The sequence below is a fragment of the Solea senegalensis genome, linkage group LG7 (assembly GCF_019176455.1).
Source record: "Solea senegalensis isolate Sse05_10M linkage group LG7, IFAPA_SoseM_1, whole genome shotgun sequence".
Lineage (NCBI taxonomy): Eukaryota > Metazoa > Chordata > Actinopteri > Pleuronectiformes > Soleidae > Solea > Solea senegalensis.
Window position 1 is genome coordinate 9,881,237 of NC_058027.1, and position 19,303 is coordinate 9,900,539.

Below are 19,303 nucleotides of genomic sequence, written 5' to 3' on the forward strand. Positions count from 1 at the left end.
CATACAAATAATACTGTTCAATTTTTATCTGTGGACATGTTCCCACGCTGTCCGTGTGTGCAAAAAAATTGAAGGGGGTGATGTCACTCTCAGTTCTGACTTACAACTTCCAAATTTGTTTTGCAGGTTTAAGACACAGACATAACATCCTTTGACAAACGCCTTGCAGACAGCACAGGCATGACCCGTAACCCAAATATAATAAAGCATACACAAAACATAATATAGCACCACCTGCAAACAGCAGGACATAAACAAGGACACATGGACACTACCATGGTCCTGGAGGAGGAGGAGGAGACTTCTTGACAGTGAAATCCACACAACACACACCGTTGACTTTCTTCACTCACCCCCTCCACCATCTATGCTTGAGTGTGAAATACCACGGAAGGGTGGTCTCTGCACTTTTAACTTCTCACCTTTCTCCCTGTCCAGGCCGCACTGAGGCCAGCTGGTCAGTGAGCAAGTAACTGAAGCCCATTACAGATCAGTTCATCTATTAAACCACAATGACAGGAGCACAGGCCTAAGGACATGTGACCAGTTTGGTCACATGTCCTTAGGCCTGTGCTTTGCTGAAGCCTGCTGCTACCTTGTGGCTGGTCCTACGCTTCTGCGAGTTTGGGATGAACCCTCTCACCTAAAATAAAATCTCTGGATACAGTTACATACTGCACTCCCACTAAATAAAGTCCCCACTTATTTTTGGCCTTCATCTGTTCCACTGATCCATTAATATGGCTAGCAAGTTGAGGGGGAAAACATCTGCCACACACATCAAAGCATTTTTACTTTTGTTTAAAATAAAATACACCAGTGGTTGTAACAGGAAATCATGGTGACAATCATTTTCATCACAAGATATTTATATAGTCAAGGCTAACAGGGTGAACATCACCTGCCTCCTGGAGTAATATACCTGCATTCACTGTTTTTACACTGTGTTTCAATATCTACCTGCATGTTTTGTAAGAGAGCAACCCCATTTTCTATTTATCCCATCCTAATTTTACCATCTCCTTTCTCTGCTTTTATTCATCTTCTTTTCATCATCTGCCTTGTTCAACCTTTTTCCTACTCTCTCATATTTACTTCTGTATTCCCTTCGTCCTTTTCCCTTTAGTCAGTCACTCCTCTCCGTCCCCATCCTCTCTTCTCCCCATCCTCAGCTTCAGCCCGCTGCCGTAACGTGACACTTTCTCACAGAGCTGACTGCCAAGTTGTTTCCCTGTGTTGCTCCACTGTTGCCATGGTGAGACTCAGTGTGTATGGAGGAGTGTGCTTGTGCATGTGTGTGTGTGTGTGTGAGAAAGAGAGAGAGAGTGTGTGTGTGTGTATGTGGGTGAGCGAGAGCGAGAGAAAGAGAGAGAAAGGGAGCAGCCACGTACACTCAGACATGTCAGAGTAAGCTACATCCCTGAAGCTTGTGTTTGAGTTTGTGCTACTTACAGAGAGTGGATTTACTCACGCAAACTTTGGTGTAAACTGTGGCCCTTGGTTAAGTAAGTGGTGTGTGTGTGTGTGTGTGTAAGACAGACAGAGAGAAAGCGACAGAGTGCAACAGATGTGAAAACGAGAGCAATGGTGGCCACTGGTCAAGGTCACAAGCAGGCCCATTTTAACTGGCACTTACCATCTGTGGCAACACAAAACTGGGATCTATGGACACACATGCACACACACAGGCTTGATGTTTGCCCAGCACACTAGGGAGGGCAGAGAGAGCCAGGGGGCCGGTTGGCTGTTTGTTTAAACAAGGTCAATACATGCACATGCATGTGTGCACACACAAACACATAGACACAGGAGCATTTACTATACACTGGATGAGGGCTTTATATGACTCTGCTAGACTGATTCAAGCTTAATTCCTCTTATTCCCCATCATATCCTCCTCCACGCACCCACCAACATTCCCTCTGTCTGTCTGTCTATCTCGTATCTATCTAATACATTCTCTCACACACACACACAAACACCTTTGAGTCTCTCCCCCTCGACAGTTTACTCACTGTGTAACAAGTGAGAGCCAAGCTTCCAACATGTTTACATCAAATACAGCCCAGAGGCAACGCAACACTAGCCATAGCCAGTTCACACAGTACAACAGACGGCATGGCTCCGCATTGTTGTCAGAGTGTCTGTGCATTATGGTGGTTAGTCAACTGAGAGATCCTACCGAGAGAGAGACTGAGAGAGGAGTCAGGGTAGGGCAAAGCTTGACAGTGGCACAGAGCAAGAGGGGAAGAAAGTAGAGAACAGAAAGCCAATGAGAAAGTGGTAAAATGAGATACAAGTGGATTAAATAAGGGGTTAAAGAGAGAAAATGTGAAAATGAATGACAGAGACAGACAGTAATTAGGTCATGGCCATGCATTTAAGCACTGGGATCCGAATCATTTAATGCACCCAGCTGGTTGAAATATTAGGACCTCTCGGACAGCTTCTGTCATATTCTCTGAACTGGGGCAACAGATAAATAATTTCTCCCCTGGTACTTTTCATTTCAGATTTGTGCTACTGCAAAGCACAGTCCTCTACATTGTGCTTGTACAGGCTCAATTTGTTTATGTGTTGTGCAGTGTTTGTGTGAGTGAGTGTGATTGTTTCTTTGCAGTATCAAATAACCTTTTTTCTGTTGTGTCTGCCTGCCTTCATCCATTGCCCAGCAGGTAATACCAGAGGGGCCTCTTATATTTGTGTGGGTGCAGCAGCACTCAATTAAGCTGGTTAAATACGAACAAGGATACCACAGCCAGCCAGAGAGGCTTCGGACTTAAATGTCTCCTAGCAACAGGTGTACCAAATATGGTCTGCAGCTAGCCCCAGAGGAATGGCTTAAACATCCAGTCAGCCAGACACAAACATAGCCATCCTGACCTACAATGTACATTTAAAAATAAGAGACAGCACAGAGACCCAACTGAATCTGACACATTTTTAACACTCATCAATCATTCACAAATACAGGATGTGTTATTTTCTCTTTTCCCTAGTTTAGTTAATAACACTATTACATGTACAGTACATCTAACAAAAAGTCTGATATTGCTTAAATATAACAATTATACAACTGTTCCTCTTTAACAGGAACTGAACCAGACAAATGTCTGCTTCTGTTGGACGTTTCTTCTTGTTAAAAGGTGGTTTTAGATCTACACTGTCACCAAAGTGCTTGCTCTTTGTGATAACTGCTTAACTCGAGAAAAAGAGACAATTATTGTGATGGATAAAAATGCTGCTGACTAATGGACTACTTAGCAATGTCAATAGTCTATTAAGCCCAGGATAATATACTGTATGTCTTAGAAATGCACAGCATTTCCCATAAAACCTATGGCTATGAATCATGTCTGTCGAAACAATTCAATGTGAATGCAGTTATACTTTGTAGCCTTTGTTTATCTGGCTACTGTACAAACAGACAGAGCTGACTCTTATGACCACAGCCAGCCAATGCTATTTGACACCGAGACTCTCGTCAGATCACTGATCAACAGCTGGTCAACAGCCTCACGCCTTTCTTATTAGTACTAGCTGGTGTCAAACTCCCAACACATTGTGGTCTCATGTTTAATTTTGCCCAAGTGACATGTATTTGTGTTGCCAATGTGCAAGTTACTGTAACATCATATTTAAAGACATCAAGAACACTTCTTGCTATCCATCTCACAATACACTCCAGCATGTACCTTAACAATATGTCCATCAAGTCTACAGGCCTGCAGACATACGACAGGTTTTAATGCTAATAGTTGCTTCATATTTACTTAAAACAGCTGAACTTATAACTGCTTCTCAACTGACTCTGTAAATGTTACATTCTATATAGAAACAGCTTCCTAAATATCCTTTGGATGACAGTCATGTACAGAGAAGTGAGGACTTCTCTGTACATGTTCTTTCCTCAACATCTGAAGAAATTCAGGCACATAAAAATACCTCCACTTCCATAAGTTCCTCCACTTGCTAATAAACAATTGTGCCTAAAGCTTTTCAGTAAAATGTAGCTGGTCGAACCCTCATAACTTTAAATATTAACATATTAACTGAAATAAACGTTAAAAGGCACTTGTTATTCAACCAGTATAGTAGGTGTGTGTGTGTATAGACAGAAAAATGTAAGAGAGCAAACCCTGTTACCAATTCCAGGTATCCCTATCTTATTGTGGCAATAACTACCTAACAATTACCTTTTTCATCTTTATACTTTTTAAAATGTACTTTGTAAATGCATCTGTGAATGTTAAACTTAACATAAGTAAATTGTCCTTACACAGCCATATCCACCACCTCATACTTTGCCTGACTGCAGTCTGCAGACTGTAACATCTGCTGGGGCTCCCACCATAAGACGACCGAGCAAAAAAGGCTATATCTGTATCAGAACAGACAGACACATTCTTCAGTTTGTCAGCTAGACTTTGCAAAGTATAGGTTGAGTCAGTACGAGTGAGGCCAAAACATCACAGGTCTTAAAGTCTCGAAGAAGTTTTTTACTTGGTCTCGTCTCAGTCTCAGATTTAGAGAACTTTAGAATCTAATTCAAGACCTAACAAGACCATAATTTGTTTTTAATTTATTTGTGTGGATCATTTTTGAGATTAGATGGAAAATGTATATCTTCAAATGCAACCAATAATGTCAGCCATTTGTAGTTAGAATGCTTTGTCTTTGACAACAGCTGCTACCAATGCCTGCTCTCCTTCACACGATGCATAATGGAAAAAGTTAGGGTCATGAAGACCATGTCACGAGAAGAAGCTGTGTGTTTGTCAGGGAACACAGATGTCGGCAAATACAAATAATTAATTTACAAAACATAGTTTGAATGCAAACAGATACATGACAGATGTTGGTTACTTTACATTTGGTAATACAGATTAATGATGTAAGGACAGAAGAGAGACGAGAAAGGGCCGCAATGTTCAAGTTATTATTAACTTACAGTAGCCTATAAAAATATAAAGTATCCAATGTCCAAAGCTGCCTTGCGTTATTTATAGCCCCCCTTTCTTAACAAAGTTATAAGAGAAATACAAAAATAAAAAAACAACAGCATGGAATAGTGGGTAATAAAATAAGGTTATACTGTATATGAAGGCAGCAAGACACTGGAGCTTTAGCTCTCGTGTCATCAGGCTTTTTGGTGGAAAGCATCACAATGATATTGCCACATCACTTCAAGAGGTACGTACAACAATTCACAATATGAGGAAGAGCAGGAGACTTGAATTCATTTCATATCATGCTTACTGTAAAGATGTAGAATAATGTTAGAAAAGCTTTTTCTGTTTACTGTAAGGAAAAAAATAAACTGCTGTGATCATTTTACTCTACCCTATTGTTACTGTATTGAGCGTGTGAAAAGAAAAACACTCCACTGCTCCTTCCTCAGCCCTTTTCTCTTTGTTTATTTTGTTTTTATGTTGACAAAGCAGCTCAGTGGTGCACTGATCTGGGCAACAGTCAGGCAGAAAAGGAAGTCATCACCATGTCCAGATGGCAGTTATGGCGTCATCAGGTGACATCTTAACACCAGAGTCAAGACCCACAGAGAATGAGGGTTCAAAAGCCTCCTATCAGTAGATGGTATTTTAAAAGTATGAAAGCTACAACAAAGATTACGATGGCAACACACTATAAGACGTGTATGTACCTATGAATAAAAGAAAATGAGAGGGAAAAAATGGCTGCCATGTTGTCTCTTTTAGTCCCTCACAAGATTTTTCATCATAACGGGAAAACTGGCTGACCTGGCTTCTTCTTTATGTCAAATTTGGACAAAATGTTCAGTCTGGGCAGTGCATAGCAGTGAGGTTTAAAGACCAACAATAGAGGATTGGTTATTTAGTAAACAAAGACTAAGTGTTAGACCTGTTGGACAAGTGCTGATATCATCTATTCTCAGCTGTTAGTTTTATGTTGACTATCAGGGCTATAAGCTACATGCATAGGAGAGACCCACATTATTACTAATTTATTATAATTAATCCTACATTTATTTATTTGTCAATACTTATTATTCTGGATCATAAAAACATGTCTTGACTTTTATATAGTCTGATACTGCATATGCTCTACAATCACCTAATAAAACAGACTTCCTCAGCAAACTCCCCCCTCCCTCACTTACAAAAATCATTCACCACCACAGTTTATCCGCTGCAAACTGCTGTTCACAATAAAATGCTGTCTCTGCACTTATCTTGCTCGGTCCATAACAACTCATTGCTGTTTTGTCATCTTGATCCAGCAAATACATAAGACTTTCAGTTTCAGCATAAAGCTTAGAACTGCTGAAATATTTTGTGCTGACAAACCCCCTATCAATACATATATTGCATGACTACCCCATAACATTAAGCAAATTATATTTGAATAATATACAGTTATGAAACACATAGAACACATGTTTGACCTAGGATAAAAGCGCTCAAGTAACTGCAAGCTACTATGACAAAATGGTTCCCTACATGGATGAGGAATAAGGGCAAGCAAGGCAAATGCTTGGTTAAAAAAAACAGAAAAAAAAACCTACAGCTAAATTATGCATTGTCACATATGGCAAGACAGCAACTTGGTCTAACTGAGGTTGGAATGGTTAATGATTGGCCTTGAGGGTGCCTGCATGACTGAATGTATGAAGATATAATCTGTTTCTGCAGTAATAAATGGTATTAACTTGAGCTTGGTTGTTGTTACAGGAAATTAAGTGTTTTATTTTGAATGTGTTTTTTTAAATTGCCATAATTTGTGTACTGTATATTGTATATAATGAGCAGTGTCTGAGTTAGCCAGGGGTCTGGCCTATGCCTTATCTGCAGTACTAATGAGAACACATGTTGCCTGTGCCCAGTGATGACAACATAAAAATGATTATATTGAAAAAAATGACACGGTAGTTCGAATGTATTTTGACACATCTTATCACAGGCAGGACACTGCATCATTTTTGTTCCTATTTTTAACATTTATGTAGAGTGTCACAGTAGTGGGACTAATAATGTACTATATTTATAGCCATGGACAAAAAAAAACATTTAACAGTGGAAGCAAACTCAAGGTAATGTCTTTCCACATTTATTTAGCTTTTTAAATAAAACAGTTCTTACACCCCCTCACACACCCTGCTAGTAAAGCATAATACAATATGTAAAAATCTTAACGAGCTGGTTGGACAGCTGACCAAACCGTCAGTCTGAATTCAGCCTTTGTTGAGTTCTGCAACACTGGTCGTGGCCAGGCTCCTCAAGCCCTGCCTTTATCATACACACAAAGCAAGCTTGTCACTGGCTTCCTAAAATATTAATGGGACTGAAATCGTCCACTATTGCTCTCTCTCTCTTTATCTCGCTCTCTCTCTATCTTTCTCTCACTCTCTCAGACAGAAAAGGAGCCGTGACTCTACATAAGCTCACCTACTCCCTTGCAGGTGCTATCGAATAACAAAGCAACTGACTGGCAGAACAGATCTCTTGCAGGCCTGCTTGCTTTCCTATGTCAACTGGTTAACAACCTTAATGTAGGAGAGGATCAATGTTACAATCCACACAGGTAATATGTTATAATATTAGGGCTGTTAAGTCTAAGTTCTAAAAATGAGCCTGAGTAAATCGCTACCAGCAGATTCAAAATGTCTACCAGGGAGTTTACTTTGTATTTTTTTCATTTATAGAATTTATGTCATAACAAACAGAGAGGATAAAATGAATTTGTGTCACATCCAAAGGGCAACCCCCACTCACTGGAAACAGTCAATCCTTCACAAGCCACTTCTTAATTGAACAACACATTTTGGTTCTGCATGATTCTTTATCTTTCTCGTGTGATTCATCAGTAAAGGCTGCAGTGGTTGGTGTGTTGGCTGAGTGCTTAATACAGAGGGAGTCAGATTGAGTCATCGGAGCACAGGGTCTAACTTACACTGCACTCACATGTATGCATGGCTTTAGTCTGTCATGGCCAACTTAATAGAAAGAGTTGTTAAAGTGGTGGCAACGTGATGTCCGCCATTTATGGGTGCACACAAAAACACTGTGACAACTGTGAGATGGAGGATGGTGAAGTGTTTAAGGTTAAAAGTCTCAATGTGATTTGATTGGTTAGTGAGTGTGCTGGAATACTACTTGATTGGCCTGTTGGTGTTTGCACTGCCACATGAAAAGTGTTCTCCCCAACACATCTCAGCAAAGGGTCCAAAATACATTTCTGCAATGCATAAAGCCACCCAAAAAAGGTCTATGATATCAAAGTGTATGAGCATTGTTTCAGCTGAGGCCTGTTCCTTGTAAATGCATATCCAAAGCATGTCTAGTATCATGTTAGCAAGGACAGAAAATGTGTCCTGAACTGAGATGGCTGAGTAGAAGTAAGTAAAGTACCCAAAACATGTGAGACAATGCCAAAGCACTGTATGTTACCTTGACAACTGGGTGGCCACCAGACGCTGCTTTGATGGCTCCTCGGCTGCCCTCGGTCTCATAGTGTGCTCGGTGATGGGCTTTGGGTTGTACCTCTATCTTCAATTCATACTGGCCAAATTGGTTTGGCAATGGCCAATCTAGTGGCGGCAGGGAGGAGGTCCTGGGGAGAGAATACCACAATCACACAAACAGGAAGAGTGCCTAACAGGTCTATCATAAAATACAGCATCGTGCTAAAGATTTTCACAGACACTCAGTTGAGTCCAAACTGTTTGTATAATAGATAATAGTAATTATGACAGTAAATATGAAAAGTTGGTCCTGAAGTCTAAGGGGCTGTTCCGACGCAGACATCATGTCACACAGCAAACAGTTTTTTTTGGGGTGCATCCACATTGCATTAAAATAACTTGCAGAAAGTAATTCATGTCTTGACACTAAGGCCAAAGAAGTGGGTCAAACTGGTCTTTGCCGACTCTGAAATAAACTCCCAACATCTAAATGAAGCTCCTGAATCCATCTGTGAAGGAGAGGAAGCTCCAGGCATGTCTTTTTGGTGATTATTTTTCACCAAAGGCTGGTTATCTCAGCAGATCCCAGGTTTTCATTGCTCAGTAATGACTGAGGAGCAGGAGCATGACCTTAAAGTCCCTTCTATTTTAAACATCGCTGGCATTTTTCATACGTTTTTAGGTGCTGTGAGTGAATAGCCCCCAAGACTCCTCCAGGATAAAACATCTTATTTGTGATAAAAAATCCCTCAGAATTTCTGCGGGTTAACGTCTAGTAATGGTAATATTTTCCATATTTTAAAGTATTAAATACAAATTTCTTAAATTGTGACAGGACGACCACTCTCTCTACTTCATGCCTGATGACAGCAACTTCTTTTAAGGCTGACTGAAAAGTATACTAAAGCTGAAAAGGTGATATTCCCCTTTCATGGTCTGAGACAGACTTAGCCCCACTAGACAATGAATCACTGGAATGTCGACATACATTAATGCTCTTCTTGTACAAAACACTATTATTGGGTCAACTTGAGATTTTAGGCATGAATCACACTCTAAAGGGGACTTTTCTTTGTGAGTCTGCTGTGTGGGTCAGTGAGTGGGTGGCGAATGACAGTGTCAGGCAGTAAATAAATTACTGTCAGTGAGTGTATGTGCATACTGTACTAGTTTTTAGTTTATGTGCACTCCACCGAGGTTGGCATTGTGTGTTTTTCCTCCCTACCTTTGTTTATCTGTGAAGGCTACAATCATATTTGAACAGCTGTACTCAAAAAAACCTCAATGGTCTTCTTCACAGAGATACTGCATCTGTCTATCTGTGCATATTAGATACAGTTTAATTCAGAGCATTTTATAAGCACTGGCATTAGCCATTAGAATAAACCCATATGATGGCTCAAATATGGTTAATAATAATTTCTTTAATTATATTTTAACAATCCAAATATTCGACAAACCCAAACTTGTATTATCTATGACATTTATGGTGTAAGATGCCTATTTTAGGGCAGCACAAGCTATATTTGTCATCCAGATGTTTTGTCTGGCAGCAGTTGAAAAACATTGTTTGTTTTTAAGCACTTTTGCAGCTCATGCAGGTCTGTCAATCAATCTATAGTATAGAATAATGCAAAGTATAGGTTCTATACTATTCTATACTATGCATGTTAGGCCTGAGTCAGGACACTGGCTCTGTGCTGTTTCATGTACTGACGGGCAGAAACTTGTGTTGCCATTAACCATTGTAAGCTTTGTGACACTACTAGCATGCAAACACACAATCTTAGCTAAATTTTTGTAAGTTTTTTTTTGTTAAGTTTTTTAGTCAGTGTGACTAACTCTCCAAATTATTTATTTTCCAAATGCCTGTCAAGTGCTAGCTTTGCAAATCCATCTGATCAGACTGAATGCAATATATATGAGCGCCACGTTTTGACTGGAGATATTGTCTGACTAAACATTTTGATTGAAAGGTCACATATTTAATCTTTCCCTGCAGCTCAATCAAGCCTTGTGGTTGGAAATTTAACTCAGATACATGCTGATGAGTCAACAACATGACAACGACAACAAAAACGTTGTTTACATAAATACCAACTAGCCAGGTTGGGGAAATCATATGGGATTACAGACATGTATAAACTATGTCGCTTTTAGCCTGTTCATTTTCATCCTTTAGTTTTCTATGTTTATTTATGTGCTGAGCAAGTGCCATGATTAATTTATAGTAAGCTGTCATTTGTTGCAATATCAAAATGCTTAGTTTGTCAGTTTGATTTTCAGCCCTTATGTTCTCCTCCCAGCATCCATGACATAACCACCCAACAAGTGGGGCTTTGCATGGCTGCTATGGTTACAGGAGTATAGGACGACAGGGGATGACAGAGGAAATATGAGCTTTGTGACAAAGCAGGGCAAGAGTGGCAGCCCACAAAGTGACATAGCAAAACCACTCAAATGTACAACATAGATGCTCCAAGTTCACTCACTTTTTTCTTGTTGTGTACTATATGTTTTGTGTGTAAATGTTCTAAATTGCTGCTGTACTATGTGCTGCTTTTGTTTTGTTCTGACCTGCCGGGGGGGCTGTAGATGTGAATTAGCTATAAGCTCTCATCTGGTACAGTGCATCAAATTGTAACCTTTTAACGTTTCAACTGTACACTGTCCCTTTTAAATAAATGAAATGAATACAAAAAGAGTAGATTAAAAAAAACGACCCGTTTTTCAGCCTCCATATTTCCACTAACAGCATCCTCACCATCAAATGATTTTCGTCGTTTTGAATCTTCACGACGTGCAAATGAGAGGAATTTGTCACATTATACACAGTTACAACATACACTAACCTATACATACATTAATATCTAGATATATTCATATATATGGTTTTGTTGCAATTTTACTCTGAAACTCCAGATAAAAGCTTTACTAAGGGTAATCAGCCACACAATAGTCACTAAAAACCTACCAAACATTTACACGCAAATATTAAATAGGTGTGAGACATGAGTAGACACTTTGTCAAAGTCTGAAAATCCCTCCAATTTTGAATCCCACACTCTAACCCTACCACACCTGTGCTATCTGTTGAAAAAAAAGACACTATACCACATATGCAGGTACAAAGGCAATGCAACAACCTTCTGTTTCATGGCGGACAGGACCTTACCACCTAAGTCTCTACTACCCTGGTAAAGGAAAATGTGTTCTTACCTTTATTTCATGATAGCGTGAGTGACTACTGGAAGTACAGTGGATAACAGTACAGTAGTTTTAGTAGTGATGGCTATAATGTAATACTTGTAGAGCATAAGTGGAAATGGCATGGTTAACTGTTGTGTTAGACATTATTCAGTCACTGTCCTGGTGTGACTCTCTCGGGAATCTACACAGAGATGCAAAGATCAGTTACTCATAAAAAGTGACTCCATTATTTATGTCTATGTGAGTGACTATTTGTGTTGTGTCTGTACTTGTGTTTGTGTGTGTAAGTGTGTGTTGACCTCTTGCCATATGTGCCCTAGTGCTGGTTTACAGAGCTAGGGGCCAGTGCACACAAACAAGGCCATGTCTTCATCTGCTGCACACATTGGAGCACAGGCCGCAGACTGCTCACCTACAAAACTACATGATGAGTTTCTGCTTGCCCACATCAGTCTACAGTGTGGGTATAGAGCCTGTGTTTTTGTATGTGTATGTGTGTGTTTGGGAGATATGGTATGTATCCCTGTGATTCATTGCTCACAATTAAATTTGTTGTACTATATATTGTCATGAGTCAGATTTATACCACTCATAAAAGGCTCAAAGTTCTTTGCTAATGAACATTGATCTGCAGAGTTTTGTCATCGGGCCTATTGTTTATCTAACATGTTATTTTACACTAATTTACAGCTACAATGTTTACACTTGTCTCCAAGATCAAAAAAGATTTTCAATCTTTATGACGCCTCACATTAGTCAATAAATAACATTCTTCACCAAGGTCTATTGAATTGCCTTGACTCACAACAGACTGTTGTCTTGCTAACTTGTGATTAACTTGAACAATTTACAAATATACTGATAAAGAGGCCAGTATCACCAGAGCAACATCTGTTCTTCAAGATTTGGGATGTTATGCATCAAAAATCTTTCCCTGAATAAAACTGTAACTGTAACTAAATAATTTCTCAAATACAAACAAATTTCTTTCATGTCCTGACTGACACTTGCAAATATTAAAATGTTTGAATTTTCTACTACTGGGTCTTCTAGATCTGCTTCAATAATTTACTTTTTGTTGGATTAGGGGGACTGTATCTTATTGTATTAAGCTGCATTGGAAAAACATCAGCAAATTTTACCTGAATATAGGTGTATGACCGGGCTTGGGTTTATTCCATGAAAAGTGGGAGGGCACTGAGAGAAACTGTTCCCCAAGGCCGTCTTTCTTCAGGCTGTGCAGGGCCTCATCTGTGGGAGAGTCTAGATTAGGAGACATATTTCCTTGGTCATCTAGCCCTAGCTCCCCTTTCCCAGATTGCACAGTTGTTCTGTCCTGTGAAGTTTTCCTTGTCTTAGACGGGATGTCTGCCTCAGATGGGAAACACTGGAAGGGCGACATGCCCACTGAAGGACTACCAGCCCAAGTGTCCTCCGTTACACTGCCCCTAGGTGAAGGTCCTGGTGTTGGGGAGGGTGAGTGGTGTGGAGACAATGAGCCAGGATAACAAATATCGGCGCTAGAGTGACGCCTCTTCCCACAGGGTGAGGTGGGACGTGAAGAGGGCCTGGAAGGTGGCCGTGGGCTAAGCCAATTTTCATCAGTCACACTCGTACGTGGGGAGTGGCAGGGGGACTGTCGAGGTGAAAAGCTGACTGAGTGGGAGTGTTGCCCAAACGCTTGGTGGTGGTGCTGCCAGTGGGGCTGCTCCTCCAGAACTCCACCACCAGTTTGTGGAGAGGCACAGCTTGGGGAAGCGAGTGGGGAGCCCAGGGTAAACCTGGCTGCTGCTTCATTCAGCTCTGAGTCAACATCATCATAGACGTGTGAAAATGATTCACAGGATGAGGCATCAGAGAACCAGCTCCTAGAAGAGAGACTGCTGCATGGGCTTGGGCTAAGCGAAGACTCCCGGTATGAGTGGTCCAGCCGCAAATACAGGTGGTCTCTGGAGAGGGGCCTGTCACCATGATAGTCCCCATCTGGGCCATTGGCCTGCAGATCCTCCTCACTGGGATCGATCTCCTGCTGGCAGCTCGGGGAGATGGAGGTGATTTGAATACTGGGGCACTCAAAGGCCTTTGGTGCCTCCACAGGTGCAGAGGGCAGCAGGGGTGAAGAGCCATACTTGGAGTCTTGTGCCCCATAACCTGGAGGATCACATCCTGGTTTGTGTGACTGAAGGCGTGGGGAAGTGTTGATGATGTGGGAGTGAGACTGCATGCCATGACGGGGCAGGCCAATCGACTGGTGGTTAGTGACAATAGCCTGTGGCTGGCCCACATTTAGGATGTAGAATGATGTGTTGTCATCAGGCTCCAGATCTGAGAGAAGAAAGGGAAAGGAATATTAAGAAATGGCTATTTGGTGAATATTATATATAATTTTTAATGTTATAATTTCTGTGCCCTGCTGTGCCGAGGCTAGGTGTGCCGGGTCTATGTAAATATAGTCCTGGCACACCTATGTGTAAAAGCGCCATAACACTATGTAAAAATCAAAAAAAAAAAAAAATGTCAGCTCAGTAGGTAATCTTATTGTCCAGGACACATTTAGACTCACACAACAATGAGAATGTGTGAATGACATGTATGTTCCAGACCTACCAAATGTGGAGTGATTCATTTGAATTTGAATTTGAATTAATTTGGGTGCACTTGTGCTTCGAGCCGACCAATCTTACTAATTGTTGATGATTGATGTAAAGTATTGTATTTTAACAATACTGTTACAATGTGACTGTTTCAGGAACGGGAGCATCCACGAGTACTCATTCCTGAGTTATGTCGACTCTTCTACCAGCTGGGATGGGTGACAGGGACGGGTGGAGGGATCAGTTTGAAACGAGGGTTTGTATGTAGAGTTTACTTGAGATAGAGTCAAATTTCCCTTCTCTATACATGCAACATAATGTAAAGGGCCACAAACTTATGACTGTCATTTGCTACTTCAAGGCTGCTTCATTCCAACTTAATTACTAATTTACACTGTTATGATGGTGCCAGTTAGACACAGCTTAATTTAGTATTTGCATTTCGTTGACAGTCATGTTAAAATGCTGTTCTTTGCTGATGTGGATATTTTCTTATTTGTATGGTGTTAATAGTGCAGTGAAGCTGATGTCAGTTATATTGGTTTTGACAATGTGTGTAAACTCAAGGGAAGATAAAAGGCTATGGTTTTTCCCTTTTTTTTAAAAAAAGGCAAAATTCAAACTGAAGACTTTGACAGGTTATTAGAAACATCTTTGAACTGTGTTATTTTGGATGGCAGCCGCAAAGAAAGCACCACCCATTAGCAAAACCATGCTTAAAATGGGGAATGACAGCTATTTATTTAAGCCAACAGAGGAACCTGATGAAACCTCAAATAAAACCAGACCAAGATTTATAGATCTGCATATGCTGTGTTTCATTCAGAGAGGAAACATTACAACTTTAAAATAATTTTAGGGAAAGATCTTATGTTATTATAAGTTTATATTCAGACAGATAAGTCAGTTCACTACTCAACTCCAGTACTTATGTTCTGGAGAGTTTGTGTCCTCAAAAATGTCTTTGTCTTTGTCAATGTAATGGCAATAGTTTTTCTTTTGTGGCCCAGTAATTTACCTGAAAGAGTTTGTATAGCAAGTCTGAGTCCTGACTGCAGCTGTCTGGGTTTGAGCCTTTCGATTAATGTCAGACCATCTCTCTTTCCGTGTTATTTGTATTGTCACTGTTATAATGAATTAGAAATAAAATACAGAAAATAAATTAGACCATATAGTGATGATAATTTGAGCATCATCTATATGGTCAAGTGTGAAAACACATTTCCTTCATCTTGGTAGGAGACAGAATGTGTGATACAAGGAGCTAACTGTGTGCCAGACATTTTACACAACAAAACAAAATTCAAATAAGCTCATAGTGTATTTATTCTCAGTGAGTGCAGGCCTGCATTTTAAGTTTGGAAGCTTTTTGTCCACACTTGCTTTGGTTTGAGTCAGAATGACTCACAGCCTGCGGCAGCCTCCCCACATCCTGCTCTCAAAATCAATGGGCTATTCTTTTGTATAGTTATAGTTTGTTGTTCGATAAAGAAGAGCACAGTGGACTTATTATCTACATTATATGTGGAAACCTGTGGAAATCTGCTCAAATTATGATGTGCTCATATATGTTAAATACTGCAAGTCTGAATAATCCCCATTACACACAGCCATCGAATTTCTATCTTTCCAACACAAGGCAATCACAAATTATTATTACATAATTTGTATTACATAAAGTACATGTTACTAGCTATAAATAAAACTTTACATACAAAATTAGGTCATATGAATGAAACTATACCACCATCTACATCATGTGTGGAAAACAGATATAGAAATATAAAGAATTGCCTAGAATAACCCTTTTGAGGACTGGAGCTTATAGGGATGACTGGAAATATGTATTGTTTCAACCCAGTAAACACCTAAAAGCCACATCTTCTTTGAGGCAAACCTCAGAGCCTTCTGGTCATGTGTTTGCTGTGGAAGGCCATGGTGTTCCATTGTGATTGACTCTTTATATTGACTAACTTATATTGTCCAGTTTTTATATTAATATTTAATTTTGTATATCTCGTAGAGATCAGATCTACATTGCTCCATCAGGAGTCCAGAAAGAAAGAATTCAGGTGAGTGTTTTAGTATTTTAAGTAGTCATGGATTAGAGTGTCAAGTGTTAGTTCATGCCTCTTTTAATATGTGTGTTATTCAGCCAGAGGACATGTTTGTGTGTGACATGGAAGAAAGGGACATCAGCTGTCCACCTGCCTGGAAGAAGTTGAAAAAGAGCCAGTGTACACCACTTTTTATGAACGCTTATACTATGAGAGGTGAGTCACAGATCAGTTATCCCAATGCTACAATTATGTGTCTAAGTATAGTCCGTCACATGGGCTTTTATACCAATACAATGTATGTTGAGGCAAAAGAAGTCTTGTTATTTAGACGTTAGATATTCGAGATGCTCAATGGAATTGAGGTTTCGTCTTTTCCTTCTCTTAATGTTCTGAAGAAGAGGAAATCAAACATTTATCTGTCCGATATTAAGCATCATAATTCAGGAACCCGCAGGGGAAATTGTGACTTTATTTCCTGCAAGTTGACTTTACTCTCTAAAAGTTATTTTCCACAAAATAAAGCTCATCCATTTGGAATCTCTTGTTTGATTAAAATACTGCTTATACTTAGATTGCACTTTTTCTCATATTAAAAAAACATACAGGATTGCATTCAGTTTATGAGCATTGTAATTCAAGGTCATGATTCTTTCCCTTGCTTTGTAACAATTCATCATCCCAGGAGATAACATTAAAAAATCAAAATCAGCTTTTTCGTGCTAAAATACAGGGGCACAGGCAGTTATACACACCCACTCCAAGGCTGCTGTCATGGCAACACTGCTGTATCCTGGCAAAGAATTCAGGATAACACACCAAGAGATGATCAAGGGGATACGTAAGGGCACCTCAGGCACCAACTATCGGTATGTAATCAAGCACCAAGGATCAGTGGAAGTTCTTAGCATTTTCATGTCTCAATTTTCATGTTTCATGTAAGATGAAGCCTTGTAAAGTCTCGGCTCTGAAGGGTTTTAGGCTTTCAAAATGGGAACGTTAAGTTCGGTGATCAAGGAATAACAGGCCAAACATTGTGGAAATGTAAACCATGAGCTACTGTTCAAAATGTGTGTGTGGCTGATCTGCTAAGCAGGTCACTCACTATCAAGTATACAATGGAAATCCACATGACTTTTGGCCTCCATTAAGGCTAATGAGAAGAAGAGAAGCATGACCATCGACTATCAAGCCAACTATGACGATAATTTCATTATACTCTGTGGGGTATTAATACGTAAACGGAGATATCAAAAGAATTCCATCTCTGTATCTCAGAAATGTGTCCTGTCTCACCAAGTTTCTCTGTAACTAATTGTAACTGTTTACAGGCTGACACTTGTTAATTTCACTTTTAATGTTGTCTATGTAACTGGGTGCTGTTTAAAATAAAACTACTAGTATGTATTTTAATATTTTCCTCACTCTTCATTAACTCCAGTGGGGAACACCATTTTATAGTTAATACTATTTTGGCATTGATGGCTAGTTTTAATAGGTATATAGTTTTCAGGGTGCGATTTATATTTTGGGTCCCTGCATATACAGGTATGATGATACTTTGGTGGTGCCTATTGTTGAAAATACTCCAGAGGAGAGGGACTTAAAAGACAGGATGGCTCGAGCAATGGAGGAATACCCAGATTCATGTGCAGTCCTAGTCCGCCGACATGGTGTTTATGTCTGGGGCGAGTCATGGGAAAAAGCCAAAACCATGTGAGTATTGTATGTATTTATACTCCCGTTCTGTAAACGTCTTTGATGTTGTCTATGATTAAGAATATAATTAGTCATAGTCATATTGCCTGTGTGTTGCCGGCATGTGCATCACAGAACATGGATTTAACATGGCTTTGTTTTCTAGGTGCGAATGCTATGATTACCTGTTTGATATTGCCGTCCAGATGAAGAATTGTGGACTGGATCCCTCATCGGTTCCATTGGAATTCGTAAGAATAGTTTGACATTTGCCACTGCTTTTTATAGCAACATTTGTTGCACAGTGCTCAATGGAAGTCAGTCCGGGGAGCAGATTATAATCATTTGCCTTTCAGGCTGGGCTGCTTCACATTTGATGAAATTTGATGGTGAAGGTAAATGTAAGATAGAAGGAGACTGAATGCCAGTGATCTGGAAGCACCTGGAGATTTGCTGTAAAGCAGTGTGGGACCCGTGAGCAGCTGTAAAATCTGTGTCCTCGGCTTCAAATGCTTTCCTATTCAAGCTTGAAGCATTGGAATCAGTATGTCAGGCATGGACATTCTGTATTTGTCAGGTGATCCGTAATTATGATATATTTGCCTCAATCAATAAAAGCTGATGAAATGGAAATTTGGGTTATTCTTTTGCAAACCAAAATTAAAGCTTTATAACAATTATTTAATTTTATTCATTTAAAAAAACGTATACAAGGAATGAGGTTTTTGTCTTGTATCTGTTGCCTGAAACTAAAATAGGGCATCGTACAAAATTTTTTTTTCTTTCCTTAACAGAAGCACAAATGACCATGGTCATTTTTCAGAGAAAACAACGTATTGATATAAGGGACTCTTGCTGTGTCCTTTGACATCCTTTCACTCCCACTACACCATTCCGACAGAGGCAAGTCTATTTGGTGCAGCAGGCAATGCACAATGCCTGTTGATCTTTGCACAGCATGTTTTCAGTTGTCTGCATACTCATTCTTTCATGAAAGCCACAACTGATGTTCTTCTAACAAGCTCCCTCTGCTGCCTCTACCATGGTTTTTTCACTGTATCCTCCAAAAAACACAGCATTGGCAGAAAATAACAAGAAATGTAAGCTGCATTGTGACCATCAGTATGTCTCAACTGTATTTGTTATTTTCTCAGTTTGACAGTACGTATGTACTGTACTTTAAATTGTTTTAATAAGAAAAAAATCATTTGTTTGTGCTGATGCTGTAATTTGAATTAAAAAGTCAAGGAGAAAAGACAGGCGTTTGTTCAATATTAAAACCTAGTATAATTGCTCACATCTAA

At 39.7% G+C, this 19,303-nt stretch overlaps 2 protein-coding genes across 2 annotated transcripts in view; one reads left to right on the plus strand and one right to left on the minus strand.

The window, feature by feature from the left end:
- Positions 1 to 14,133, minus strand: part of LOC122772618 (nuclear factor of activated T-cells, cytoplasmic 3-like) — a 43,833-nt gene extending 29,700 nt beyond the window's left edge. The window contains exons 1-3 of the mRNA XM_044030804.1: positions 14,115 to 14,133; positions 12,793 to 13,975; positions 8,427 to 8,589 (exon numbers count right to left, since the gene is read on the minus strand). Of these exons, the coding sequence (XP_043886739.1) occupies positions 8,427 to 8,589; positions 12,793 to 13,975; positions 14,115 to 14,133 (1,365 nt within the window). The remainder of the gene's footprint in view (positions 1 to 8,426; positions 8,590 to 12,792; positions 13,976 to 14,114) is intronic.
- A 105-nt stretch (positions 14,134 to 14,238) lies between these two features.
- On the plus strand, positions 14,239 to 18,632 carry LOC122772619 (APAF1 interacting protein). Its single transcript, XM_044030805.1, has 7 exons — positions 14,239 to 14,262; positions 14,400 to 14,500; positions 16,268 to 16,316; positions 16,400 to 16,517; positions 17,035 to 17,170; positions 17,850 to 18,017; positions 18,166 to 18,632. Exons 1-7 carry the CDS (start codon positions 14,239 to 14,241, stop codon positions 18,263 to 18,265), a joined length of 696 nt encoding a protein of 231 aa, XP_043886740.1. The 3' UTR covers positions 18,266 to 18,632.
- The last annotated feature ends 671 nt before the right edge of the window (positions 18,633 to 19,303 follow it).

Excerpts from the sequence above, each read along its gene's own strand:
- LOC122772619 (XM_044030805.1), top strand. The coding sequence starts at position 14,239 with ATGTATGTTCCAGACCTACCAAAT. Across the intron at positions 14,501-16,267 it reads GGGATCAGTTTGAAACGAGG|AGATCAGATCTACATTGCTC; the intron begins GTTTGTATGTAG and ends TATATCTCGTAG. Across the intron at positions 16,317-16,399 it reads TCCAGAAAGAAAGAATTCAG|CCAGAGGACATGTTTGTGTG; the intron begins GTGAGTGTTTTA and ends TGTGTTATTCAG.